The sequence below is a fragment of the Ursus americanus genome, chromosome 16, assembly GCF_024610735.1.
Source record: "Ursus americanus isolate L20-20 chromosome 16, mUrsAme1.1.p, whole genome shotgun sequence".
Lineage (NCBI taxonomy): Eukaryota > Metazoa > Chordata > Mammalia > Carnivora > Ursidae > Ursus > Ursus americanus.
In genome coordinates this window covers 7,875,042-7,901,983 of record NC_142142.1, presented here as the reverse complement: position 1 = coordinate 7,901,983, position 26,942 = coordinate 7,875,042, and the positions used below count along the sequence as shown (strand labels likewise).

The following is a 26,942-nucleotide window of genomic DNA, read 5'->3' as shown; positions in this document are numbered from 1 at the left end:
TGCCACTTGCTTAGGGACTAGACCCTGCTCCGTGTGGAGCAGAAGGTGGAGAGGTCAGTCCGGGCTGAACATCGGAGACTTCCAATACCAGGCTGAGGAGCTCGGCCTTTATCCTGAAGGCACTGGGGAGTCATGTAAGGGTTTTGAGGAAGAGTTACATGACCAGCTAGATAGAGAGTCTGTGCAGGGTGGAGTGGAATAGAGGGGTTGAGTTGAGGTAGGGGGCTGGAGAAAGACCAGAGGAGGGGGAAGGAAGCTGGGCCTAGAGGGATGGAGGCAGTGGATAGATGTGAGGGTTACAGAGGGAGAACTGACAGCGACAGATTTGACACAGGAAGTGCAGGAGAAGGAAGAGGCAAAGCGACTTTGAAGTTTCCAGACGCCATTAGAAGTTTGCTGATGCCTTTGATAGAGACAAAAGATATGCTGGATGTTGAATATTTGAGTGTGAGGAGCCTCTGGGATGTTCCCACAGATGTCCAGGAGGCAACCTGTACTGGAGGTTTGAAGCCCCGGGGAGAAGACTGGGCCTCAGGGGGCACTCCGTGTTGGTGCGTTGGAGGAAGGCTCCAAACTCCCTGAGGGTGGGGTGGAGAAAGAAGAGAGACAGGGCCTGGTGCTCCTGCGAGGAGCACCCATGTTGAGGGGGCAAAGATAGGATGAGCCAGGGAGAGAGACAGAGGAGGGGCCGTCTGGAAGGTGGGAGGGAAACAGCCGAGCAGGAAGGAGGCGGGAGAGGGCGCTGAGAAGAAGCCGACGTCTTTGGCAGTGAGGAGGTAGCTGGAGCCTGCAGTCCTCGCGAGGCAGTGGGCGCAGGGCGGAGGCTGGATCCCAGAGGCTGCATCCTCCCGGCGCTTTGGGCGGCCACCCGCCTCCCAGCTTCCTCTCACCTCCCGCCAGCTCCCCCAACTAGCAATAACCGGTGTCCGCCGACCGGCTGCCGCTGGGCGGGCCAGGGCCTGTGAGCGCGGCACGCCGTGATCAGCACCCGGGAGAGCGGCCGGGGCCTGCAGCGGGGCGGGGCGGGGCTTCGCGGTGATCGCGCGGGGCCTTGGGTTCCTGCCGTGCACACCTCGCAGGATGCAAGAGCGGACAGGAGGCAAGAGCAGGCCAGGGACCCTCCGGCCCTCTCCCCTTTCAGAAGCATCCCCTCATCCCGGCACTGCCCAACAGGAGCCCCCACCCCAACATTTGAGGCCATTACTCCCTCAGCCCCATCAATTCAACCTCTTCAGGGGACGGGAATGGAGGAAGACGGCTCATTACTGGGAACTTTACAGACATTTCCAAAGCCTTACAACTCTTTGAGCTTGTAAATTGTGACCTCTCCTTTCAGATGAGCGAACTAAATAGAAGTTCGGAGAGGTTAAATAACTTGCCCAGGGCACATGGCAGAGCTGGGATCTGAACTTCCACCTGCCTGGCTGTGTCCTGGAGTACCCCAGGACCCAGTAGTCCTGGATCTTGCACCTCCTTTCTACAGACTCCTTACTTCTGGGGCAGCTGTGGCAGTGGGATGGGAGGAGACCTTCCCTCCTACCTGACTTACTTGAGTATATTCCCAGGAGATTTCTGAAGATGAGGCCTCCACCATCATTCCCAGGGTGGGAGGGCAGAGAGGAAGCTGAGGGCTAGGTGAGGCCTCAGGGCACCTGCTTCCCCTGTGCCTGGGGCTGGGGGCGGGGAGATGCCCTCCTGTGAACACCTCTGACTCAGCTTCTTACTGCTGGGCTCCATGGGGCGTGGAGGGGAACCGTGAGAGGCCAAGTCTGGACACCGGCCAGGGCCTGGGCTTTCTGGGCCTGAAAAATGCCTTCCCAGCTGGCAGGCATGGAGCGGCAAGGTCCCAGGTACGGGTCAAGCTGAGAAAGCCGCTCAACCAGAGCTTTCAGACGTCTGAAATTCTACCTTCTGGGACCACAGCGGGAAGCAGATCTCCCTCACATTTTCTTTCCTGACACTTCCTAAGCCTGAGAAAACTGCTTTCTGTCAGCCTGGACAGGCCTTGTGCACAAGCTGGGTCATTCCCGTCCATCCCACCATCACTGTGCACCCCCGTGCCCATTAACAGGGGCTAGGTTTCCACTCGGTCTCATGGGCTTTGCAGCCTGGATCCTGGTGTGCGGGGCAGGGTTAGTGATGAGTAACCCCTTCTCCTGGGGTCTTTTAGAGACCCAGCTTGTACCCTCTCTTACAGAAATGCTCACCAATCCCAGACTGAGCCAGGGGCCCTCTTTGGGTACTACGGACTCTGTGCTTCCGTCACACTACGAGTCGTAACCCCACACACACACACACAGACACACCTTGATTGGGTGCTTCTCTAAGGCAAGGAACAGTCTGAGTCACATCTAATGAAGTTGGCCAATGGTAGGTGTTTGTGAATGAATGAATAAGTTAGTGGAGGAGACAGCATTTGAACCCCCATTTCCTGCCTCAAAGTGTGGAGTTTTTTCTTTTAGGTCAACAGGCTCTCTACTGAGACAACTCCCCACTTGTCCCATTGCTAAAATGACCCCATTCCATTGGGTTAAGGCTTCCTCCTGAGGAGTCCTCTCTGGCATCAGGGCCCATAGCCCGTGGACAGTGAAAACCACGTGGGCAGGCTGTGGCCTGGGTGCCCACAACTCCTAGTAGAAGTTCATGCTTCTGGACACATGACTGGCTCAGTCAGTAGAGCATGTGACTCTTGATCTCAGGGTTGTGAGTTTGAGCCCCATGTTGGGTGTAGAGATTACTTAAAAATAAAACAAACAAACCAAAAAAAGTGCATGCTTCAGCATCAGGTCCCACAGTGTCCCGACTAAGCAGAGCCACCAACAGGTGGACTCTGTGACAAGGCTCTGAGTCCAAAGGCTGTTAGCAAAAGCACCCAGAGCCCCCTGCGTGCCCACCTCCATGCTTGTGAATGTATCCCAGGGCATGGTACAAACTCAGTAAGGGAGCCCAGAGGAGCTGGTTCTGTCTAGAGGCCTGGCCCTCCCATACTTGCGGAGGACTCAGAAGTGTCTCCTGACCCTGAGGGCCTTATAATGGGGTAGCACAGGGGATGGGTCCCATCCATCCACCCTTCATCACCAGCTCCTGTTCTAGTCCCTGCGCAGTGCAAATCCTTCATTCTCATACCTCTCTGGGCTCCTCTATCTGCTTCTCTCTTTATTGTTCTCTCTCTCTCTCTCTCTCTCTTTCCATCACTACTTTCTTTTTCTTTTCTTTTCTTTTCTTTTCTTTTCTTTTCTTTTCTTTTCTTTTCTTTTCTTTTCTGTCTTTGTTCCTCTGTATGTGTTTTCCCTATGCCTCTCCGATCTCTTTATATTTCCATCTTGATCTCTCTCAGGCTCTGATCCCTCTCTTCTCTCCTTCATGTATTTCTCTCCTTCCTGTCTGTGTCTCTCTGTCTCTGTTCCTCTGTGCGTGAGTCTTTCTTTTCCTCTCCCAGCCAGAGTCTCTCTCTACCCCTCCCTCCCTCTCTCCCTCTCTGTCTGGGCCTCTCTGTTCCTCCTCCCTCCTCCCTCCCCCTTCTGCATTATCAGACCTGCTCCAACCTCCTCCCCGGAGCCAGCCTAGCGGCAGAGGCAGTGGCAGCAGGAGAGGTGGGAGCGACTGGGGCAGCGGCAACACTGTCTCAGGGTATTGAGTCCAGGCTGAGTTGAGGACAGGCTACCGCTCTCGGTCCCCGTGCCTACTGGGCCAGGCACCCTGCCTGGAACCCCGGGCAGGGTGGACAGGGCGAGGTGCCACCGTAGTCTGGCTGGGGAGGCAGACGATGAGGAGCGATGGGGCAGGCGTGCGGCCACTCCATCCTCTGCAGGAGCCAGCAGTACCCGGCAGCGCGACCGGCAGAGCCGTGAGTACTATCGAGGGGCTAGGGTTTGGGGCAGTGGCTGCAAGACGTACCATGGACGAGGGTTCTGGGAGTGCCTGTGAGGAGCTGGGCTTGGCGTGGAGCTGAGCCACGTGGGAGGATCGATCCTGCTCCTGGGTGCCCGGTTGCTGGACTATAGCCTGGGGGGCCTCTGCACAGGGCTGGGGGTGTCCGGCATCAACCTAGGGGGTGATGGGGCTGGGGTCCCATAGAAGGAGCTGGGGGAGGGGTTGGTAATGAACGTAAATTATCCTTCCAGGGGCTGGGGGTGGGAGAGGTCTGCAGGGAGTTCCAAGGAGCTCTGGGGGGGCTGAGATAAACTGATTCAGAACCCTGGAGAAAGATGAGATGTCTGGGACCACGTGTGTGTATGTGTGTGTGTGTGTGTGCATGTGTGTGTGTGTGTGTGTGTGTGTGTGAAAGAGAGAACGAGGAAGGGAGAAAACAAACATGAATATGAATGAGTAAGAGTGGCGCTGGAACAGAAGAGGGTCTGGGGCAACTGCCTTTCATGGGATTGGGATTCATGGCCACCAGTTTAGGCAACTTTACCCCCAAAACACCTGTCCCAGAGAGAGCCATGGGGCTGGTGGAATGAAGCCCCTGTGTAGCAGCCTCATGTGTGTCCACATGCGGGGTGGGGGGTACTTGTGCAGGTGAGTGGGGGGGTTCTGTGGAGGTGACCCTCCACCATGTGAGGGCTGCCGAGGTGGGTGACAAGTGATATGTGTGTCTCCAAGTGCGCGGAAGTACAGGTCTGTGCCTGCACGTGAAGGTGTGCGTGTGTGTACATGTGTGAGGTGCAAGGGGACACGTGGGGTGTGGAGGGGCCTGTGGAGACCTTGGCGGTTGGATGGGCAGCAGCCTGTCAGGATGTGTGAGCAGCGCTGTGTGACCGTGACAGTTCATCCGTACACGTGTGAGCGCAGGTGGCTGTGTGTAGGGGTAGGCGTGTGTGTTAGTTTGAGTTTGTATGTTGGCACGCATGTTAATGTGTGTGCTGCATCTGCAAAATAGAGTGACTCCATCCTGAGTACACTGTCGGAGTCCATATACATTCAGGTTTGTGTGTGTATGTGTTCGTGTGTGCATATCAGTGTTGCGCTGTGTGTGTGTGTAGACGTGGACAGCTGTTAGCATGAGTGTTCGGGTGTGGGTGTGATCATGATGCTGGTGTGTGTGAGTGTATATTGGTGCTTGTGTGGCTGGTGTATGTGTGTGTGTGTGTGTCTGTGTGTGTGTTCATCCAACTGTGCGTGGGTGGCTGTTTCCTTCCCCTGATGGTTGAAGACACAGCTGGGACACTGTGGCCCACTGAGGCAGGGCGGGGGTGGCTGAATGTGCGCCCACCTCTGTGAGCCCAGGACAATTCATTCTGCACCCTGGGGGGAGATGCAGAAAAGAAATAGGCAATAATGGCTATGCCCTCTGGGGCTTCCTGAGCTTCCCAGACATAAAATAGCTTGAGAATAATTAAGCATAAAGATCAGGATCAAGCTAACAGGTGGGGGTGGAGCGGGAGCACCATAAGCAAAGGCCCCGGGTGGGGATGGGGCATGTGCCTGGAGCAGTGAGGAGGCTTAAGGGGGAGGCAGCAGCCTCATCCTGTAGGACTTGGAACTCCAGACCTCTTGGGCTTTATCCTCAGGGCCCTGGGGAGTCTGAGAAGGTTCCCTGTGGTGGAGGGACAGAATCAGGTTTGGGTTTTAGAAAGCTGCCTCAGTGGCACTGTCACAGTTGAACTGGAAGAGAGAGATGGGGCAGGGAGACCAGGGTGGAGGCCAGGCAGAGTGGGCCTCAAGGTGGTCTGGGGCCGGTGGACCAAGGGGCAGATGACCAGGGCCTTTCCGAAGGGAGAAGTTGGAGGGCCTGAGAAGGAAACTGGGATGGGGAATGTCCAGGTGGCTTGGGCTTGGACTCAGGTGGGAGGTGCGGACCTCAGGTGGCAGGACCTCAGAGTGTCAGGGTGTTAGACGGTAAAGTCCTTGGAAAGCTCAGGCCAACAAGGAGCAGGAGAGATCCCCACAGGGTTTCTAGCCAGGGTGCCGAGGGTTGGAAATCATGGAGTTGCCTCTTGCCAGACAGGGAAACTGAGGCTGTGGCTTGGTCAACCTTCTCTGGCTGCAAGGCCAGGGCTGAAGCTCTTTGTCAGAAGCGAGCCCTCGGTCTCCTTCCTCAGGCCCTGCAGGGGACCTGTTGGTTGCCTGAGCTGGGTCGGCTCAGTGAGGGTTAACAGGCTTTATGCTCCCTGCACCCCCCAGTTGCCCCTGCCCACCAAGCCGCTCCTGCCACTCTTGCTGCTTCCCACTCTAGCCTCCTGTCCCCAGGGACTGCTGATGGCTTGGCTGGGATCTAGCCAAATAGGGGAGGCAGAGCTCCCAGCAGTACCCGCCTTCAGTCTTAATGGCCTGGGTGTCTCACCCTGAGCCGGGCTGCTGTCAAGTCAGGCCTACGCGCCCCAGGCTCCTGCTGCTCGGGCCTATACACCTTCCTACTCAGCATGCTCCCATTCTGGCATTTTTGTGCTTATCCATTCATTTAGTCACTCAACAGCAGCTGTCCAATGCCTACTTGGTGCCCACTAGGCTGGTCACTGGGGACCCAGAATGAACACAGACCCAGACCCTGATCTCAGGGACTCCAGGTCTGATGAGGGAGGCAGGAGTGGAAACCTACAGCCTCGTGGTGTGAACAGTGCTGTGCAGAGGGAGCCCCAGGAACTGGGGGAGCGCCTCCCTGGCCAGGGCTTCAGAGGAGACACTTGAGCTGTGAGAGAGTGCTGTGTGACCAAGGGACAGAAAGAATTGGGGTTGGCAGGAGTGAGAAGGGAGTGGAGGAGGAAGAGAGCGCAGGAGGGGCCAGATTCTCCAGAGAGTTCCAAATGTCAGGCTAAGGGGCTTGACTTCTTTTCGTAGGACTAAGTGGCTGAGGAAAAGCTTTTAAATAGGAAGCCTCCCCTAGAAAGCTCTCCTTGGTTCCCCCTCCCTCTGACCCCGTGACCCACCCTGCAGTCTCCCCAGTAGTACAGCATCAAGATTGTGGCCCAGACTCCGTCTTCCCCCGTGATGCTCCCTGGGTGTGAGGTCCTTACCCAGCCGGACAAGGAGCTCCTCTAAGGCAGGAGCCTTCTCTTGCTTCCCAGCACAGGCCTGGGCACCATGCTCAGTGAAACCTCCCAGCAGGAGAGGACATGTAGAGCCATGTTCTAGCAGTTGCTTTACTCCTCTCTGGAACTTGCCCACAGATGTATCCAACCCTGCTTACATACCCGCTGTCCCAGCCCTTCCCTTGCAGTGGTTATATCTCTCTACAGGGCCTGGCTGCTTGGCCTTCCGTCCCTTCTCCATCCGGGGTCACTATCCTTCCTCCCAAGGAGGGCCAGGCTGGGGCATAATGGCTCAGGAGTGGTATGAACACGCCCTGGACAGAGAGTAGGGAGAGAGATAAGCAGCCTTTATCCCACTACAGATGGTAAAACTGAGATGGGGCGGTCCCTGACCCTTCTCTAAAATAATGATGAAGAAGCAGGCACAGCTTAAAAAACGAGTGAGGATAGACAACAGGAAGAACTTCCTACTAGCACAGAGCAGTGTGGAATCTCCTGGCTTTGTGAGTGGGCTGTGGGCATGAGGGGGAGTTGGAGACTGAGGCCCTCTACAGCCCTGTCCCTCCTGCAGGTGGGTGAAGCCATCCCGGAAGAGGGGGAGGCAGGGGCTGAGAGAGACAGGAGAGGGAGATGGGGATTCATTCATTCATTTAGCGGGATTTCCTGGAATGCTGCCCAACAAAACACGGCAGCTCTGCGGGGAGCTGGACAGAGCAATGGCCACATGGAGAAGGCGCGTGGTCCCCCCACCTCTGCCAGTGTCTGGGGAAGGTCTTTCAGACAAGGGGCGGTTGGGGCTGGCCTTAGAAGGAAGAGTCACGTCTTCAGGCAGAACTGACAGCTCCAGGAAGAGCAAATGCCGTGTGCAGAGGTCTTGAGGGGAGAGCAACCACGGTTTTGCTTACGTGAGCACTGGAGGAGTTCAGAGTGGCCTAAGCATGAGATGCAAGGGTAAGGGAAGGCCTGGGCGGAGACGGAGGAGGAGAGAAGTAAGGGAATGGAGGTTAGACTATAGGAAGCACTTTCTATAGCCAGGGTACCCCCAGCAACTTTGACATGTAGGCATTGTTGTGAATTTGCGACTTCTTGGTCTGTCCCAGTGACCTGCTGAGGGACTCCTCCTTGCTTGAGAATGAAATGTTCAGTGAACAGAGACCCTGAAAATGGGGGAGAGGCAGCAGTTGAATGTGAGCCCCTTCCAGAAAGTGGCATGCAAATGAATGCAAAGTAATATGCAAATAAGCCAGCACAGGCTTGGCAGCTTTGTCTGGGAGGATGAGACATCACCCCCTTCCCTGCTTGCCTCCCACCCTCTCTGCCCCAGCCCCCGGGACAGCCAGAGCAGCCTTGTCTGCTGCTCTGAATGCCCCAGCTTGTCTGAGCCACAAGATTGTGGCCTGTAGGTTAGGGGCCACAGGCTCCCTGTCAGCACCCCCATCCTCTCAGGAAGTCGATATATTTAGTAACGGATGTTTTCAACACATTTATCTCCCATTGTTCAGCTGCCTGCTCCCTGGGAAAGGCCAGGTCCCCAGTGACGTGACCCACTTCTTGAATTCCCTGAAGTCACCCTTCTTACTGCCCTCCCTGAAAAACAGGAGGCAGCTGGGGCTTGGTGCAGCAGAAGGGATTTAAGTCAGACATCTGGGAGGACGTCCCAACAGTGTAGTTGCTGAAATACATGGACCCTGAGGTTTCTGGGTTCTCACTCTTTAGATGGCTACCTGGGTTCAGAGCCAGAGGAGGCTTTGAGAATAGAATGGAAAAGGTGGTGGACAGGTGGGGGAGGTTCAAATATCGGCACCATTACTCTGTTGCTCTGTGGTCCTGGGCAAGCTACCTAACTTCTCTGAACCCCGTGTGAATAGTGGACTGGCAGTATTAATACTTTGCTGGCAGGATAACTGTGGAGAATCTGAAAGTGGAGAACTTAGTGGTGGGTATGCAGCAGGTGCTCATAAAGGTTAGCTGTTGCCATTATAAACCACCCACACTCACCTACACTTTTAGAAAGATTCAGTGGGGGCCTGGAGAGGGGGAGAGACCAGAGCTAAGAGCCCAGAAGCTGTCATCGTGTGGGAGACACAAGGAGGTCTGAAATGGAGCCATGGTGGTGGGAATGGTGAGAAGTGTGGATGCTCTGTGGGAGGGCCGAGGGCCTCAGAGACATGTGACCACCTCCCTAGGCTGCCCTGGCTGGTCAGGGACTGACCCCCAGAGGATACAGTGGAGGAAAGGGCTCGATGAGGAAGGGGTTAAGCCAGTGGCCACACCCATAGCAGTCTGTGAGTCATTCTGGGAGTCGTAGTCTGGCATGAATTTGCAGTAAGTATCCTTAGTCCAGCCTCCTTGGGTCCAAATGCACACCTGCTGCTGAGGCGGGCTGGGGACAGGCCCTGGAGGGGGATGGGGGATGCAGGGCCCAAAAGTGGAGCAGCATCAATCCCTCCCCAGGACCCCTCAGCCTGCTGTGTGTTGGGCAGTGCAGGTGGGGGTAGGGATAAAGGGATTAAGCCATAATTAGGACTCTTCACACATTCACACAGAAGTTTACAGCTTCCAGAGCACTGTTTTCACATCTATGATCTCATTTAATCCTCACCACAAACCCCAGAGACTGCTGTTTTCTGGATGAAGAAACAGAGGATCCGAGAGGGGAAATAACTTGCCCAGAGGTATTCAGCCAGTAACTTATGGAGCCAGGCTTGGAGCACAAGCCTGGCCACCCCCAAAGTTCCTGCTCTTTCCATGGATTATTGTTCCAGATGGCAAAGGCCAGGCATTGAAGGACAGGCAAGATACAGACAATTAGACATCTCAGCAGAGGAACAGAGGAACAAAGACCTGACTCAAGGGACAGGAGGCAAAGGCTGAGCCCCAGGGATATGAGGCTAAGAAGCGGACTAGGCGGACCCCAGACAACCAATTTCAGGCTGAGAATTTGGACTTCTTACCGTGGTTCACCAGGCTCTTGCCAAGAATTTGGAGCAGGGGCAGGGCCTGATTAGAGCTGGACTTAGGGAAGATTGATCTTGCAGTCTGAGCTGAATGGCTAGGATTAGAGAAACAACACAGCCTGAGGCTTCTGAAAATCATCCATGGTGCTCCCAGCACTTTGCTCCTCTTCATCCTCCACACTTCTTCCCAGTTTCTTCCTCCTCTTCCTCTTCCTCTTTTTCCCTCCCCACTCTACCCTGCTTCCCTCCACCCCAGCCTGGGGAGTGAGGACTGTGTACCATAGAGCTGTGCTGTAATGCAACCTGTCTCCAGCAGGGGTTGCTGTTGTGCACAGTCCGTTGCAGCCTGGGTCCTCCTCATGTTTGAAGGGCCAGAGGGAGGAAGAGGTGGATCAGGAGCAGAGCTGAAGGGTGGAGGAAGGGTACCCATTGCTCTCCACTCCCACTGGGCCCAGGGTGAGAGGGCACAACTGACATGGCATAGGGAGGAAGGCTGGCTGAGGAGAGACCAGACCCCACATGGCAGGCACAGACACATGGAAGGGGTTAAGCCAGAGGACAAGAAATTTTACCTCCTCCCAATTCTGGGACAAGTTTAGATTTGGAAATGGATCTAGAATTACAATTGCAGTTGGAGTCTGGGTTTCCGTTGGATTGTGATTTGCTTGATCCTGAGATGAGGGCTAAGATTGGTTGGCTTATTTGTGTTTCTGTGTGTGTGTGTGAACCTGAATGTGACCTTCCAGTTGTGCACGTGTGTTTATGGGTCTGAGAGTGTAAGAGTGTGGGTCAGTGTTGGTGTAAAAGTGTGGACGTATTCATATGTGTGAATACGTGAGTGCCCATTTTTATGCCTGGTTATCGGTAAATGGTTATGTATACGCGAGTGTGTGCACCTCTGTGTTCAGTGTTATGCGTATATGTTCTAATAAAACTGCATGTGGGTGTGGATCTCCATGCATGCGGTGTCCGTGTTGCAGTGTAAAGGCAGGGATGAGTGAATGTGTGTGAAGGCACGTGTCCCTGCCCTGCTGACCCAGCAAAGCCATGCCCAAGGTCTGGATACTCAACGCTTTCTCTCCTGAGTCCCATCTGCCTGAAGGTAGGGACAAGATGCGTGTGGACTTGGGCTGGAGGGGCTGGGCTTCCCTCAGGAGACTCTGAGTCCCCCTCCCTGTCAGTGAGGGCCCTAGAGGAACATGGTGTCTTTGTATTCAGGCTCAGGTCCAGGGCTATCATATGGAAATGCTGGACATAACCATCCCTGAACCCCACTAGGAGAGTTTCAGGGACTCCCAGCCCAGTCCTTTTCTATAGATACAAATCCTGAAGCCCAGAGAGGGGTAATGATGGACTCGATGTCACATAGAAGAATCCAGGGTGAGATGGCAAGACTTGGAGCCCAGAGAGGGGTGTGTCTGGCCTAGAAGGCCCCTCTCCGTCCAGCCTCTGGAGCAGATGGGGAGCTCAAAGCAGAGATCCAGTTCTGTGGCATGAGGCCACCTCCTGCACCTGGGCCTTTCCACTCCTCCGAGGCCTCAGATGCTGCCTTTGAAGTTTGTACCAGAGCATCTGCCTGCTGTGAGACTCCTCCCGGGAACTTGTGAAGTCTGTCATTCCTGGAGCATGGCGGTTCTGCGGAGAGCAGTCCAGCAGTGGAGTGGGACCAGGGGGAGGGGCCTCATCTTTGCATCAGATGCTTTTTTAAATTTTTAAATGTTTTAAATGTTCTAACATTCAAGGCTTTCCCTATAATCCTTCCTTGGGCTCTTAGTACTGAAACAGAGCTGTGGTAGTGGGGGAGTCCTGGAAACCTAGCTTGGCTCGATGAGAGGGGGGCAGGGCAGTCCCATTGGGAAAGGGCTGCCCTAAGAGGAAGGGATGAGTTTCTTGTCCATGGTGCAGGGAGGTGAGAACAGGGGGGCTGGGCAGCCTGGTTAGGGAGACTGCAGATGAGACTCCTGTCCTAGCAAAGAAGTTGGTTGCAAACTTTCTGAAGTCCTTTTAAGCTATAGCTGTCATGAAGGGGCTAGAGAAGGACAGGCCTCAGCCCACTCAGCAGGGGGAAGAGTTTGAGCCCCCCAGTGCTTTTCCCAGTGGCCTGAGCAGGGGGAGGCTGGAAGCAGAAAGATCCCCTTCCCTAGGATACTGGAGAGACTGTCTTTCTGGAGTTTGGGGATTGGAGGCAGAGGGCTGGATTCAGACACTGGTGGGGCTGGGGCTGTGATGGGTAGGAGGTAATGGCTTTGCTGGCAGCCCTGGCAGGGAGGGAGCAGACACGCAGACAGACAGGTAGCTAGCTTCCCTTGGGCTGAGTTGTGGGGGGGCTTTAAGGTTGAAGGCCCATGGGAGGCTCAGAACTGGGCTCTGGGTGGGATGGGGGCAGAGGCTTCCTGGTGCTGTGGGCTGGGCAGGGACTGGGTAGAAGAGGAGAGAATCAGGCAGCCTGGCACCGCATCCTTCCCATGGCAGAGAATTCAGTTATCTTAAAATGCCAAGTAGGGTGCAGTCTGGGGGCTAGATGGAGAGAACTAACGATTACAGAGTGCCCTTTATATTTTCCAAATTACCTTGTTTAATCACCTCAATAGTCCTTCAAGGAGCTCGCACTGTTTTGTAGAGGGGAAACAGATGACACACTTATGTGGTTTAATTGAAGGCAGTGTGATGAAGCAACCATTGTGGAGATGGGGCAGGATGAAGGGAAAAAACAGGGCGTGTCGAGGTACTATGGTCTAGCATCCATGAGGCCCAAGGGGCGAGGACAGTGCTGTAGATCTGAGAGCAGAGCTACAAGTAAAGGGTTGCCCCACAGAGGCTGTCAAAGGAGACAAAAAATGGAGGTCTGGATGGACACACGGATCATGGGAACACAAAGCCCAGAGAGGGTGCCAGCTTGCCCAAGGTCACACAGCTGGTTGGTCTCAGAGCTGGAGCCAGAAGCCATCCTGCGCATGCATTTTGTCATGCTGTCTGAGGCTTGGTGGGATCCAGGTACCACCAGGGCTCTCTGCATGCACCCACAGGCACCTCGTGGTCTGCGATTAGGCTGGAGCTACTTCTGCCATGACTGCCCTGCTCCCCACCTGAGTAGCCCTGGGGCTGCTGAAATGTCATTCTCAGGATGTGGTGCACCCTGCGCCCCCACTCAGCCATCTGCTCATTGATCCCACCCCTCCTCAATGATGCCTCCATATCCGCTGCCCTGTGCTTATCACCCTGGCCATGGAGATGGACTGCACAGTCCTCGCCCTCCCCTTTGTTAGAGGAAGGCAAAGAGCTTTATGGGGTGAGTGCGGAGAAGGAAGCCCACGCTGGGACCGCTGATCAGGAGACTTCCCTGAGGAGGTGATGCTGGGTCTTAGCCCTGAAAAATGAATGGGAGTTTCCCAGGTGAGGGAGGAGAAGAAGGTGATTCTAGGCAAAAAGCCAGCACAAGCAGAAGTGTGAAGAACAGCAGGACATCACGGTCACGGTGGCAGGGCCAGGGCTGCTGGGCTGGGGGGGGCCTAGTAGCAGAAGCCCAGGTCACCCAGGGAAGCAAGGGACGGTGGAAGCAGGGGCATGGGTAGCTTTGGGTTTTGAAATCCCCAAGTGAAGGGTGAATTAGAGGGGCCATTGAGGAGGCTGGTGTGGAGACCCAGGTAGGAGGCAAGACGGCCGCATTGGAGGTGGCTGACGACAAGTGAGCTGCGTAGACAGGTCAGAGGAGGAGTGACAATCCCCACCCCCCGGCTGACCCCTAGTTCTCCAGTGTCCACCCACCAACGCAGGGATGGGTGGCAGCTCTAGACTGTCCTCCAGGAGCACCCCTCCCAGCCTATCCTGCCCGTGGCTTCCACACTCTAGCGTACCCGTCCCTGGCACCCGTAAGCCACCCCCTCAGACCAGAGCCCCCAAGAGCAAAGCTCTGTCACTGCTGCCTCATCTCTTGATAACACTTATGACTTGTCCACTGCCAAGTCTAATAAAAGTCCTCCCTTTTAAGACCTTCATCCTGGAGTTTGATCTCAATCCTTCTTGCTCTCCAGAGCCTGGGCCCTGGCCTCCTTGAGAGATGAGTCAGTGAAATGGCTCCCTCCTGGTGCTGGGGGGCAGTTATGGGCTTTGGCCCAGCCAGCTCATCCGTGTGCCTGTGTGCCAGTGGGGACCCACTTTCAGCCTCCGCTGGGCCTCAGGTCACTGACTCATTATCAGTGTTAATTGGCATTTCTGGTGCAGTCTTCCACCCCACTAAGTGCTTGACAATCATTAGGTGCTATTGTGTGCAACTGGATTCCAACTCTAGCACCCTCCTGCCCTAGACTTCTCCTGGGTCTAGCTGCCTAAGCCAAGGGACCAAGTGTCCTGGCCACAAACACACATCTCCAGGCATGGAGAGACAAACAGAGATCAACAAGAGAAAAACTCAGCAGACACAGAAGCCCACACACAGAGAAGCAGACCATAGTACAAAGACACGGAGAGACTCACAGCGAACACACACGTAACACAGACATCAATACACACTGAGAAACAGAGACAGAATAAATCTAAAAACCTGACCTAGTAATGGGATGAACTGCAACACCTGTGCACACAACCCAGGTATGCACACATGCAACACAGACGCACATTCAGCGCACAGAAACACTCACACTTGGCATCAATACGGGCTGCCCAGCAGGTAGCCAGACCAAGCTACCTTTGGTTCCCCACCTGTGCAGCGTTGTCACCTCTGGGCTATTGCCTATGCGTGCCCTTTGCCTGGAACACTCTTCCTGGATGCCCCCTCCCTTCACAGGGTTAATTCCTATCCTTCTTTAGGTCTTGGCATCCCTTCCATACTCCCCAACCTTGGAGCTCTTCCCTGCTACATGGCATCACTGACTATTTTCCAACCAGTCTTTGACAAGTTTGGGGATGAAACTTTCGCCTGTGCCTGGTGAGGTGGTGGCTATGGTTGTGAGTAGGTCATTAGGGCTGAGAAACCAAGCAGAGACAAATTTTGGGGGACACAGAGTCAGGAATAACAATGAGGAGCCCTGACTGCTCAGGGCCTGAGCAGGCATTTAATGCACAGGCTGGCATAGCCAGATGTCCTCTGCCTCATTTTTTTTTCAGGCTCTGCCTGTTTTCTTTAGTGTTTCTTCTAGGCTTGCTGCCCAACCCAGTTCCCTCCTTCCCAAAGCCAGTCCTGCCTTTTGCCACCTCTCTGAGCTCACACATGCTCACTTGCCCTCTTCGCTTGGGTGTACCCTGCCTCTACTTGTAAGCCTAAGGAAAAACCTCATGATTCAACGTCTCGGGTCAGAGGCACATCCTTCATACATGGTCTCCTAACCCATGCCACTTAGTTCGGTAAAGGGGGGTGTAGAGTGGAGTGATTATGAGCATAAGTCTTGGGGACTGTCTCCTGGTTCAAATCTCAGCTCCTCCACTTCTTGGCAGCAGGACATGTGTGAGTTCTGCCACCTTTGCTCCCTCATCTGTGAAAGGGGGACACTGATAGAGCCCACCTCATTAGGGCTGTTGCAAGGATTAAATGAGACAAGTGTGTGATGTACTTGGCGTGCAGTTTGGCTCTCACTCCGGGCTGTGTGAGAGCTGAGGGAGAGCTAATGCGATCAAGGATGTGCAAGTGCACCCAGGAGGTGCCTAGTGAGTCCTTGCTAATTGGAACTGAGTGAAACAAACATGGGTGTGAGGACCTATTATGTGCCCTCCATGGCTGGGTCTCTGCACCTCCCCTCCTCAGTTTCTGCATGGCTGCCCATTCAGCACAGGTGTTACACTTTGGGGGGGGTGGCTCAGAAGGTGAGGGTATAACTTCTTTTTTTAAATTTTTTACATCCATTTTATTGAAGTATAATTTACATACAATAAAATCACCAATTTAAAGTGTATGATTCAATGAGTTTTAGTAAATGTATACAGTCATATAACTGCCATTTCAATCAAGAAGAGAGTATTATTCCCTCAAACTTCCCTGTGCCCTTTGCAGTCAATCCCCTTTGGCGGCGGGGGGTGGGGGGGATGACTTTTTGTAGGACTGTAAGAGGTGCTGGGTTTTCCTTGAGCTGAAAACCTGGGCACATAGACTGGAGCTGCTTCTAACATGCTGGGAGATGCCAAGGAAATGCTCACCCTTTCTGGGCCTTTGTTCCCATGGCCTTTGTAGCTCCTGGAAGAGTTAATGAGGCCAGGGAGGGGAAGGGATGTTCAGTTCAGAAACCCACAGTTTCCCGAGGGTATGAGGGTACGCTCTGGGTCTGAGGGCTGGGTCATTTGGAAGTGGTGGCCTCGGAATCCACAGAGTGGGTGACAAGAGAGTACAGAATTGGTGTTCTCACAAACCTGCCTCTCCTTGGATCAGGTGAGCCCTGTGGCCTTGATGGGAATGGCTATGTATGGGTCCAGACTGGAGCAGGGGCCTGCCCAAGATGACTCCACATCTCTCCCTAACTCCCCCTTCCAGGGGCCATAAACCCCTCTGTGGATTAACAATTCCCTGAAAAGAAGGGGGCACTTTTGTTCCCCAGTTCTGGAACCAAATATTAAAGCAATTATGTAACTAGCAATAAATTACTTAAAGTAGTGACTCACTCAGCTTAATTAGAGCGAGAGCAGGGCGGGATTAAGGTATTTTTAGAGCACACACCTCACTCCCTCCTGGGGGGAAGGGGAGGCCTCTGTGCAAGGTGGGGGTGGAGAAAGGGCTGGGAGCTCATGGAAGCACCCCAGGTGTCCGCAAGGAGATGAAAGCTGATCCTCCACCCCACTGAGGTCTCAACAAAGAGAGGCCAGGTCAGAGCTGTGGCAGGAGGGATTCAGATCAGACTCAAGGAACACTTTCCAGAGATGCTTGTTGGAGAACTGGGACAGGGAAACTAGATTATGAACTGTTTGAGGGCAGGGACCAGGTCTGTGACCCACCTGCCTACCTTTCCTGGTTACTAGCTGCATGGCCTTGGACAGGTTCCTTTGTCACCCCATGCTTCGGTTTCCTTTGCTGTCAAATGGGCATAATAATATCCACCTTCACACACATTGTAAGGATCAAGTGGGTTAATGTGCATAAAGCAAACTCCAGTGCTGACTTAACCGACAAAAATCTCCAAAAAGGCAGGGAGTAAGTGTGTTTTGTTCACTATCGTATCCCAGGCTCTATTCACAGGGCCACACATAGTAGGTGTTTAATAAATGCTTGTTGAGTGAATGCGTATTAGTTTAATTCCCATTCTCCTACTCCAAATGGGTTCCTTGTTTCAAGGTTTGTGGATGAAAGACCTAAGTGAGAGGGAGGTAGGGGTGCTTCACAGGTGGAGACTGGCCTTTGTCCCCAAAGCTGAGGAAGAGCTGACTTAGGACAGAAAAAATTGACTTCAGGAGACAGGCCTAGGAAGTTCAGAACCACGGACAGCTCCAACCCATGCTAAAGGACTTGGTCTTCTGGTCGCTGGCAGCTGGGATGGGGAGCTTGCCCAGTCTATGCTCCACAGCTCCAGGTGAGAGAAAGAGGAGCCAGCAGTCCAGTCAGACTGGAGAGATCAGGACCCTCACTCCATCAGTGGGAGTTCAAGGGAGGGAGGATGAGCACGGGATGGGGCATCCTGAAAAGCTTCCCGGAGGAGGGGAATGGGATTGGCTGGGAAGATTTAGGCAGAGAGAATACCAGCCATCTGTAAAACGAAGTAATAATTTTGACCCTATAGGTTTTCTAGGAGGATTGAATGAGTTACTTTTTAGGAATGCCTGGCACATTCGCCTGCTTGGAGAGGGCACAACATATGGGCTCAGTTCTTCCTACTTCCCTCCACCTCTTCTCAGCCCCTGTGACTTGAAGAGGGACATCCCCCCGCCCTATTGGAGACAGCAGGACCTGGATAACTGCTCAGAGACGCTGGGGTACAGGACTTCCAATTCCAGCCTTCACTGACCCCCAGCTCTGAGATTGGATAGAGCTGGACACACAGTAGGTGCACAAGACAGACTGAGGGAAGGTCTGTGCTCCTCCTTCCTATCAGGGCTTTGGGGGGCTGAGGGAAGGACACAGCAGGATTGGGGTGATGGAGTTTAATCTCTGGTCCTCCCCCAGGCCCACAGCCCCAAGACTCCTGCCCCTAGTGGTGGCTCTGATCAGTTTTTACTAGCTCTCTTCACACCTCGCTGGCCTCCCAGGGCTCCAGCTATGAATTAGTGATGACAGTTTTGCACCATCACTATGACGACCAGGCATGTTCTTAGCCTCCAGTCAGGGTGCAGCGGCAGAGGCCAGAGACCCCTTTGGCTCTGGGCCTTCGTACTGGTGTGTTTGACAGGGACTGGAGCCCAAAGGGGGAAACGGGGGGGGGGGGGGGGGGAGGGAGGTGGGGATGGAGCAGGGACCAAGGCATGGAGGTTCCATCTGGAGGAGCCTAGCATTCCTTCAGATTGCTAGATCCAAAGGAACCTGGAGGACAGTTGTTTCTCTTCCTCCCTGCTCTTCTTTTCATTCCTCCCTCTCTTCCTCCTCCTTTCTTTCCTTCCATTTTCTCTAAGCCTCATCCCTGTGCAAGGCCCTAAGCTGCCCACCTCTTCCCCCTATTCTGGGAATCAGGCCCAGCCCAACCCTCACCCTTAAGAGCTCAGAGTGAGATGGGGACATAGACACATCCTGGTCTGGGCTTCAGAGAAGGTATGTGGGTGCCACTGTTGACTCTGCAAGGGGGGCTGGCTTAGCTCTGCCAGAGGCTGTGCAAACAGCTTTGCAGAGGAAGTGATGCTTCAGGTCCCATTGAGAGAGGAGACTTTCCAGTGCAGAGGCAGAGGATCAGAGGTGGGTAGGTGAACCATGAGTCCAGAGGTGAAACATAAAGAAGGATGGGGGTTGACAGAAATCCAGAGCCTACTTGCAGGAGGTGTAGCAGGGAGCAGAGGAGGTCTGGAACCTGGGGAAGGACTAGGAGGCAGTGGTTGCAATAAGGCGTTTGCAGTGTGTCCCACAGGGAAAGAGGAGCCCATGAAGAATTGTGGTTGTGGTTGTGTGTTTGATTTTAGGGATGGGAAAACTGAGGCACAGAGAGAGAAAGGGACTTGCTCAAGTTTACTGAGGTCACTAAAGACAGATTGAGGCTATGGGCTCTGCGAGGATCCCACTAGACCCCAACTATGACGTCTTGCCTCAGACTTGCTGGCCAGGACTTTCCCAGGTAACCACCGCCTCCAAAGGGTGAGGAAGGCTCATGGGTTTGCCCCTAGTTTGAATGAAATTTGCATAGACAGTGTTGTGCTTATGGCCCTCCCTGCCTCTTGTGTGTTGGTGGTAGTTGGGGAGGGCATCCAAGGAAGGACCTGGGAAGCCAGGGGCTTGGCTGAGGTCAGCAAGGGATTTCGGTCAGAAATTGATTAGGGTCAGGAACTTGGGCCGTCATGCTCCCAGCCCAGGCACTGCACCACAACCTTTACTTTGTACCCTCAAGGATCTTTGTTTCAATTGGGCACCCCTAGGAGGTGAGGGCATCACTGAGGCCCTCATACTCTCCCCAGGCTCTTCCTAGCCCTGGGGTCTGATATTGGGTCCGCTGTGGCTGGAACTGATCAGGGCAGAGAGAGACATTTAGCCCCGTTGTCCTGATGAAGAAACTGAGGTCTCAGGGCAACAGTGACTCACTCAGGGTTACTGAACATGTCAATGCTGGGAGGGCCTGGCTGCCTGGCCCTTAGCCTGTCTACACTCCCCCTACCTCACAGCTGTCCCCTTGCCTCACTTCCACCCCACTATGCAGCATTGCTGGGCCTGCCGGCTTTGATGGATGGCCCCACAGCTCAGCCTCCCTCCCATTCCTTTCCGGATGCTGGGCCGTTAGCCTTCTAATCACCAGTTCTGCCTGGTGGCCGCCAAGCCATCCATCTCCCTCCTACAGCTTCACCCAGCACAGGTGGAGGTTTTTTGGCAGGGAGAGGAGCAGTGCAGCAATTCCCCCTTCTCTGAGGTTGGCCTGAGAGTGTAGAGCCCCTACTCTAGGGGAGTCAAGGGTTAGGGAGCAGCAGTACTCCCCTTGCTGGAGTACCAGAAATCCCTCCTCCCAAGGATACCTACACAGGCATACATGCCCACATGCTCAGTGACAGTAATAAAATAAAAACTCTCATGTATCAAAAAATACTGTATGCCAAGCATTGTGCCACAGTTCTGTGTGTATACTGACATTTATCCTGTGAGTGGGGTACTACTGGTAACTACACTGCAGAGATAAGGAAACTGAAGCTCAGAGAGATTAAGTGACTTTCACAGGCGCACATACCCAGGAAATGGAGGAGCCGGGATTTGAACCCAAGTCGTATGGCTTACATCTTGTTATTTGCAACTCCTTTGCTATACTGGCGTACTTATATATGCACACATGCGCACACAAACACGTGTACACGTGCACACACGTCCATGCATGAACATGAGCCTTCATGCTGGCCCTTGCACCACAAGTCTACCTGGTCCAGGTAGACAGGGGAGTAGGGAGAGTGCTGGGCTGAGGAAGAGATGAGGAGTCCTGGCTCGTTGTCCCCAGGCTGCCCCCAGAATCACCCTGGCAGTGACACCGATCAGCTGGAGGGCTGCATGGAGGAGGCAGCTTCCAGGCATCAGGAAGAGGAGGCTGGGAGGCAATGGATCGATAATGCCTGCAGCACCGCCTTCCAGGAACTGGGGCTCCAGGGAGTGTGGCGCCATGGGTCGATCATCTGGCTGCAGCCCAGGCCCAGCAGGAGGCGTGTGCGTGCAGAGTGTGGCTGGTGAGCGGCAGCCTGCTGCCCCTGTGCCCCCAGATCTGCGTGCTCTCCCTTCTCCCTTTCTCTCCGCTTTTGTTGTTGTCCCTACACCTCCCCATTCCTCCCCCTTCTGCCCCCCCATAATCGACCCTGCAGCTGGGGGTCAAACTGCCAGTTCCCAGGCACCTGTGTGCACCCACGGCTATGGAGCCACTCTGCCCCAGAGGCTGCTTCCAGGGTGCATGCTGCGAGGTGTGGGGGGCCGAGCAGAAAGGCCAGGGGCCGGGAGCTGCAGGAGGTGGGGGCAAGCCCTCAGAGCCCTAGGAGATGATTTAATGAGATAATGAATGTAAAGTGCTTCACACCACCAGGGGCACATAGTAGGTGCTTGATTAGACTGCGTCTTGTTCCTCCCTCAGGAGCGTGGAGCGAGAAGGCTGGTGCGGATGGGGGTGGATGGGGCGCCTCTGGAGGCACATGAGCTCCCCAGCGGCTGTCAGGTGCAGCTGACAGTATTAACAATCCCCAGGAGATTAGCAGTGGGAGAGAGGGGGAGAGATCAGAACCTGACACCTGACGGACCCATTCTGACTTGGGGGGAGGGCAGCCGGTGCCGGGAGGAGTGGTGGCCAGAGCGGGCTGCAGACCGTCCCCCACCCCCCGCCGTCTGAGACGGGCCCCTGAGCAGGCCCCTCCTGGAGCAGCTGCCTCCACCCCTGCAGAGAGGCTTCCACCAGGCTCTCCAAGTTGCACTGGCCCCCAGAGACCTGGGTTCAGGTCCTCATTCAGGTACCTGCTGGCTGGCGGTGGCTTGTTACAGTGAGTCACTCCCTTTGGGGGGCCTCAGTCTTCTCATTTGTAACAGGTTACGGGGAAGATCAAATGAGATGTCGCCCATTAAGTGCCTGCCACTTCCCTGTCCCCAAGGAGCCAGGCCACTTGGGGTTCCTCAGAGTCTGGCTTTCCTGGTCACACCCCTGAGAGGGACAGGTGTGGGCCATCTCGCCACCAGATGCTGTCTGCTCCATCCTTGGGTCGCCAGTGTCCCGACACAGGATTGTTGAGGAAGAAGGAAATAAAAGGGGTCCCATCTTAGTTTCTGTTATCTTCTTCACTCTGGTAGGGGGACACATGTGCCTCTTTGTACCCACCACATTCATGGGAAACCAAGGAGTGGTCTGACTCCGGTGAGGGTGAGAGGAGCTCTGGACTGGGATTCCCAACGCCTGCCTTCCCACCGTTTCAGGGAGTGCCTCACTGTCCGATCTTGGGCAAGACCTGTCCCTGGGGGATTAGAGAGACATGGGACCTCTGACCAGCCTCTAGTTTGAGGGCCTAGATGATTCTGTATTCTGCAGGAAAGGGTGGGTGAGGGGCTGGTGGTACAAGGCTGGTGACACCCATGCCACCGATGGGCAGACTCAGGAGGAGGGGCCAGCTCAGGACTCCTGTGCCCTCGTCCTCACACTGCGATAGGCCTGCCCCTGCTGCCGTCTGCTCTGCCTCCAAGTCCCTGCTGCCCCACCTGCCCCTCCATTCCTAGTCCTCTTTTCCTTTATTTTCTGACTGTCTTGTCTCCTGCCTCAGGCTTATCTCCTCCGTCACATGTCCATCCATCTCTGTCATCCCCTGTGGCTTCCTCCTTCTCTCTGGCACACCCTTTCCCTTCCCTGGGAGTCACGTCTGTCTGGGAGTTTGTCCTTCCCTGCCAACTGTCTAAGTGAGTGGTTTCTGTGACTCTGACCAGCTCTTGTCTTCTCCCACCTTCCCGCGTCTTCCTCTCTCTGATCGTGTCTCTGCCTTTCACTGTCTCTGGACTCCCTTTGTCTGTCTCCGCAAGTCTTTCTCTGCCCTTATCTCTGGGTTTCTGTCCTTTAGAGCCTGCCTGGTCCTGCCCCTTTGCCTCCTTCCTCCCCTTGCGTGCCCAGCCAGCCTGGAGAATGGAGTAGCCCATGCCCCTTCTCTCCCTCTCTCCCTGGCTGCCTTGGAAGCCCCTGACAATGCCCTCCGCCCCGCCCTGCGCCGGGGCCTTGTTGCTAGGCCTTGGGCAGGCAGCACCTGGCTTCCATAGCGACGGCTGCTTAGAAACGAAACGCCACATCTCCTGGTCCCACCGCGGAGTCTTTACGAGTCTTTGCGGGATCCAGTGCCTTTCGATCAATCAGGACAGGAAATGTGGCCGGCTCTAGGCTGCCTCCAGCTCAGGGAGGCAAGAGAAGAGGGAGCCACAGTCTTTGCCTTCTGGAGCTTGGGGCGGCTGGGACCCTGGGCCAAGGAGGGACCGCGGAAGGAGGCCCCTGGGCTCTTCTCAGGAGTCAGCCTGCTCCCGGGAGGTATGGGTCTGCCACGAGCCCAGTTTGGATTACTCTTCTACTATTTCTAGCTATGTGACTTTACACAAATGACCTCATGCCCCAGGACCTCAGCTTTATCAATGGTAATGTCAGGCTAATAATATCGTAGGGACTAAATGAAAGAAGCAACCAGGTGGGCCTGGCACTTGGAAGGTGGTCCCTGATGGTAGTCCCTCCCTTCTCCTTTAAAGTTGCCTGAGATTTAATTAGCAGAAAGGAGGGTGATGGACAGCCGTGTTAGCAAGAGACCGGAGGCTGGAGTGCACCTCCCATGTGCAGGGGCCCTCTCTCTTACCTGGTATTCACAAAGACTTGAGCCCCCAGACCGTCAGGCTCTGAGGGGCATGGAGACCTGAGCGGAGTTCTGGCTCGTCAGGCAGTTAGAATAATGGAGTCCTGGACTCCTACATTCTCGGGACTCCAGGCTCTTGCACACATAGAACGTAAGAAGCACAGACTCTTGAAATAAAGGGACGTTATAATAGAGGCTTGATTTTCTTAGAACACAAAGCTCTGGGAGTTCTTGGAACCTCAAAGCCACAGACAGGGGCCTCCCTCTATGAGCGTTTCTGCGTTGGCAGGGAGTTTTCAGAGCACAGCGCCTTGAGTCGCTGTTGCTTAGACTTTCTCGTGCCTCGGTATCTCTCATGGGCTTAGCTCTGAACAACCCTGGTGTGTGTGTGGGGGGGGGGGTTGCTGGGCTCAGTGACCGACTGCAGCCTGAGGCCCCTCTGGAGCAGGGCCAGCCCAGGAATAGCTGGCCGAGGAAAGCGGGGTGGCTTGTGGGCGGCAGCTGTCCAGGCGGGGCTGGGTGGGAGTCTGGGCACCCACCCTTGGCCGAGGACAAGCCTGCCCTCCTCTATCCACCGGGCCTGCAAGTCAGAGCACCCCTCATGGTCCTGCAGACTGGAGGGCAGGAGGCTCCAGTGAGGGGAGGAGATGGGGTGTGGGTTGGGATGTGGGGATGAGAGGAGGCGGTTCAGTAAGGGGGATGGGGCTTAGTAAAGGGGTGTGTGTTTGGTGAGAATGGAAGTTCAGTGAGGGGGTGGAGCTCAATGAGGGGGCTGGGGTTCAGTGAGGGGCTGGGGTTCAGTGAGGGGGGTGGGGCCCAGTGAGGGGGCTGGGGCTCAGTGAGGGGGGTGGGGTTCAGTGAAGGGGGCTGGGGTTCAGTGAAGGGGGTAGGGTTCAGTGAGGGGGCTGAGGCTCAGTGAGGGGGTGGGGTTCAGTGAGGGGGTGGGGTTCAGTGAGGGGGCTGGGGCTCAGTGAGGGGGCGTGGGGCTCAGTGAGGGGGCTAGGGTTCAGTGAGGGGGTGGGGTTCAGTGAGGGGGTGGGGCTCAGTGAGGGGGCGTGGGGCTCAGTGAGGGGGCTAGGGTTCAGTGAGGGGGTGGGGTTCAGTGAGGGGGTGGGGCTCAGTGAGGGGGCTGGGGCTCAGTGAGGGGGCTAGGGTTCAGTGAGGGGGCTAGGGATCAGTGAGGGGGTGGGGCTCAGTGAGGGGGCTGGGGCTCAGTGAGGGGGCTGGGGTTCAGTGAGGGGGCTGAGGCTCAGTGAGGGGGCTGGGGTTCAGTGAGGGGGGTGGGGTTCAGTGAGGGGGTGGGGTTCACTGAGGGGCTGGGGTTCAGTGAGGGGGGCTGGGGCTCAGTGAGGGAGGCTGTGGCTCACTGAGGGGGCTGGGGCTCAGTGAGGGGGCTGGGGTTCAGTGAGGGGGGCTGGGGCTCAGTGAGGGAGGCTGTGGCTCACTGAGGGGGCTGGGGCTCAGTGAGGGGGCTGGGGTTCAGTGAGTGGGCTGGGGTTCAGTGAGTGGGCTGGGGCTCAGTGAGGGAGTGGGGCTCAGTGAGGGGGGCTGGGGTTCAGTGAGTGGACTGGGGTTCAGTGAGGGCTGGGGTTCAGTGAGGGGGGCTGGGGCTCAGTGAGGGGGTGGGGTTCAGTGAGGGGGTGGGGCTCAGTGAGGGGGCTGGGGCTCAGTGAGTGGGCTGGGGTCCAGTGAAGGGGGTGGGGCTCAGTGAAGGTGGTGGGGCTCAGTGAGGGGGCTGGGGCACAGTCAGGGGGCTGGGGCTCAGTGAGGGGGCGGGGTTCAGTGAGGGGATGGGGTTCAGTGTGGGGGTGGGGCTCAGTGAAGGGGGTGGGGCTCAGTGAGGGGGCTAGAGTTCAGTGAGGGGGCTGGGGCTCAGTGAGGGGGTGGGGCTCAGTGAGGGGGCTGGGGCTCAGTGAGGGGGTGGGGCTCAGTGAGGGGGTGGGGCTCAGTGGATGTTGCTGAAGTAATTTCTTAGCACTGCACTGTCTCTGCAGTACCCCAGGCTCCTGAGGATGGTGGTTGGGGTTAGGGGAGCCTGAGCACCTCAAACCCATTTGCCTTCCCTTGTGGTAGGCTGAGAGCCTAGAGCTCCTTTTCCCACCTCTTCCCAAAGCTGGAAAGATTGGCAGAGCTGCTGAGAAAGCTGGGATCTGCTTCTCCTTCTGTTCATCTTCCTTCCTGGTTTCCATGGGAATCGTGGCTCAGGACGATCAGGGTTTACCAGGATGGTGCTGGGGGAGGAGTCAGCATCGGGCAGAGCCATCCCACATAGGAAGTGGTTGGCTGCTAAGAAAGTGAGCTCCCTGTCCCTGGGAGTGTGCAAGCAGAGGCTAGGTCAGCAGTCAGGGTGACTTTAGAAAGGGGCTCAGATGAAGCAAGCAGTTAGGAGGCCTCTTCCCTGGGACATGTAGGTTTTGTGTGCTGGGCCCAGATGGCCCCGATCTTCCTGACATCCCTGTGCCTATTGAGGGGGTCATGACACCTTGGGCTCTTCCCCCACACCCACCCCCCATTCCTACTCTCTGTGCCTGGCCCTGAAGTGGACATGCACACGTGGAGCTGAATCAGACCTTTCTCTTCCCGGAGGGGCGACGGGTCTGCCTGGGGAGGCACACAGGGCAACAGACACAGTGGGGCACATCCTCCATAAGGGAGCAGACGGGGCTGGCAAGAAGATTCTTCCACTGATTTATGTAGTCAAAAGATGTCTTTTGGAGCAACTCTTCCGGGTTGAGCCTTGTTCTAGGTGCTGGGGTCACAACAATGAACAAAACAGAGAGAGTCTTGTTCCCTGGAGCGGACAGCACAGAGCACCTGGCTAAGCGCGGAGTGATGGCAAGCGCTGGTTGGCGGATCTGGAAGCCGTGAGGAGTGTGGCCAAAAGGCAGCACAGGTGTGGCCTGAAAGGAAGTTTGTTCGGTGGTGGGGTTAAGGGCCTTGAAGGGCTCCAGCTTTGTCCTGCAGGCAATTGGGAGCCATTGAGTGTGGGTGAGGCTGCAGAAAAGATTACTCCTGCAGGTATGGGCCTCGGGAGGGAGGCACAGTGGTCCCTGGAGGAAGCTCTGGCGCAGACATGCCCACCTGTGCCTCTGTGTGTAGGAGTCATGTGAGTGTATTTATAGGTATAGGTGTGTGTGTGTGTGTGTGTGTGTGAGCGGTAAGAGTGTGTTTGTGTATCTGTGGGAAGATGGTGAGTGTGGGTGTGGTTACGGTGTCCTGGGGAGGCCTTGTGTGGTGGTAGAAGGATCTTGGGGTTTGCAGATGATAAGAGCAGACACCAAGGCCTGACATGTGCCAAGGCCCGAGTCCCATGGACCTCAGCCCGGATGTGAGCCTGCAGCTCCTGGCCTGGTCCGGGCCAGAATCCTGGCGGCTCCCTTACCCTCTAGCGTCATGGACCCGGGCATCTGCTGCAGACAAGCGTGTATCCAAATAACAGGGAAATGGATGAGCCCCGCGGCTGACTCACCCCGTCCCCATAGCCCCGGGGCTTGAGTTCGCTCAGCCTGTGCTCTTCCCCACTCCGCTGCGGCGGGGGCTCTGGGGGCAGGCCCCGCTCACCCGCAGCCCAAATCCATATTCCCCAGCACCTGCCTGTGGCCAGAGCCATTCTCTGTGAGGGCTACCCCCACATCTGGGGCCA

At 55.6% G+C, this 26,942-nt stretch overlaps 1 protein-coding gene across 1 annotated transcript in view; it reads left to right on the top strand.

The window, feature by feature from the left end:
* The first annotated feature begins 231 nt into the window (after positions 1–231).
* Positions 232–26,942, top strand: part of PDE2A (phosphodiesterase 2A) — a 95,575-nt gene continuing 68,864 nt past the window's right edge. The window contains exon 1 of the mRNA XM_087868133.1: positions 232–3,847. Coding sequence (XP_087724259.1) covers positions 3,777–3,847 — 71 coding nt within the window. The 5' untranslated portion in view covers positions 232–3,776. The remainder of the gene's footprint in view (positions 3,848–26,942) is intronic.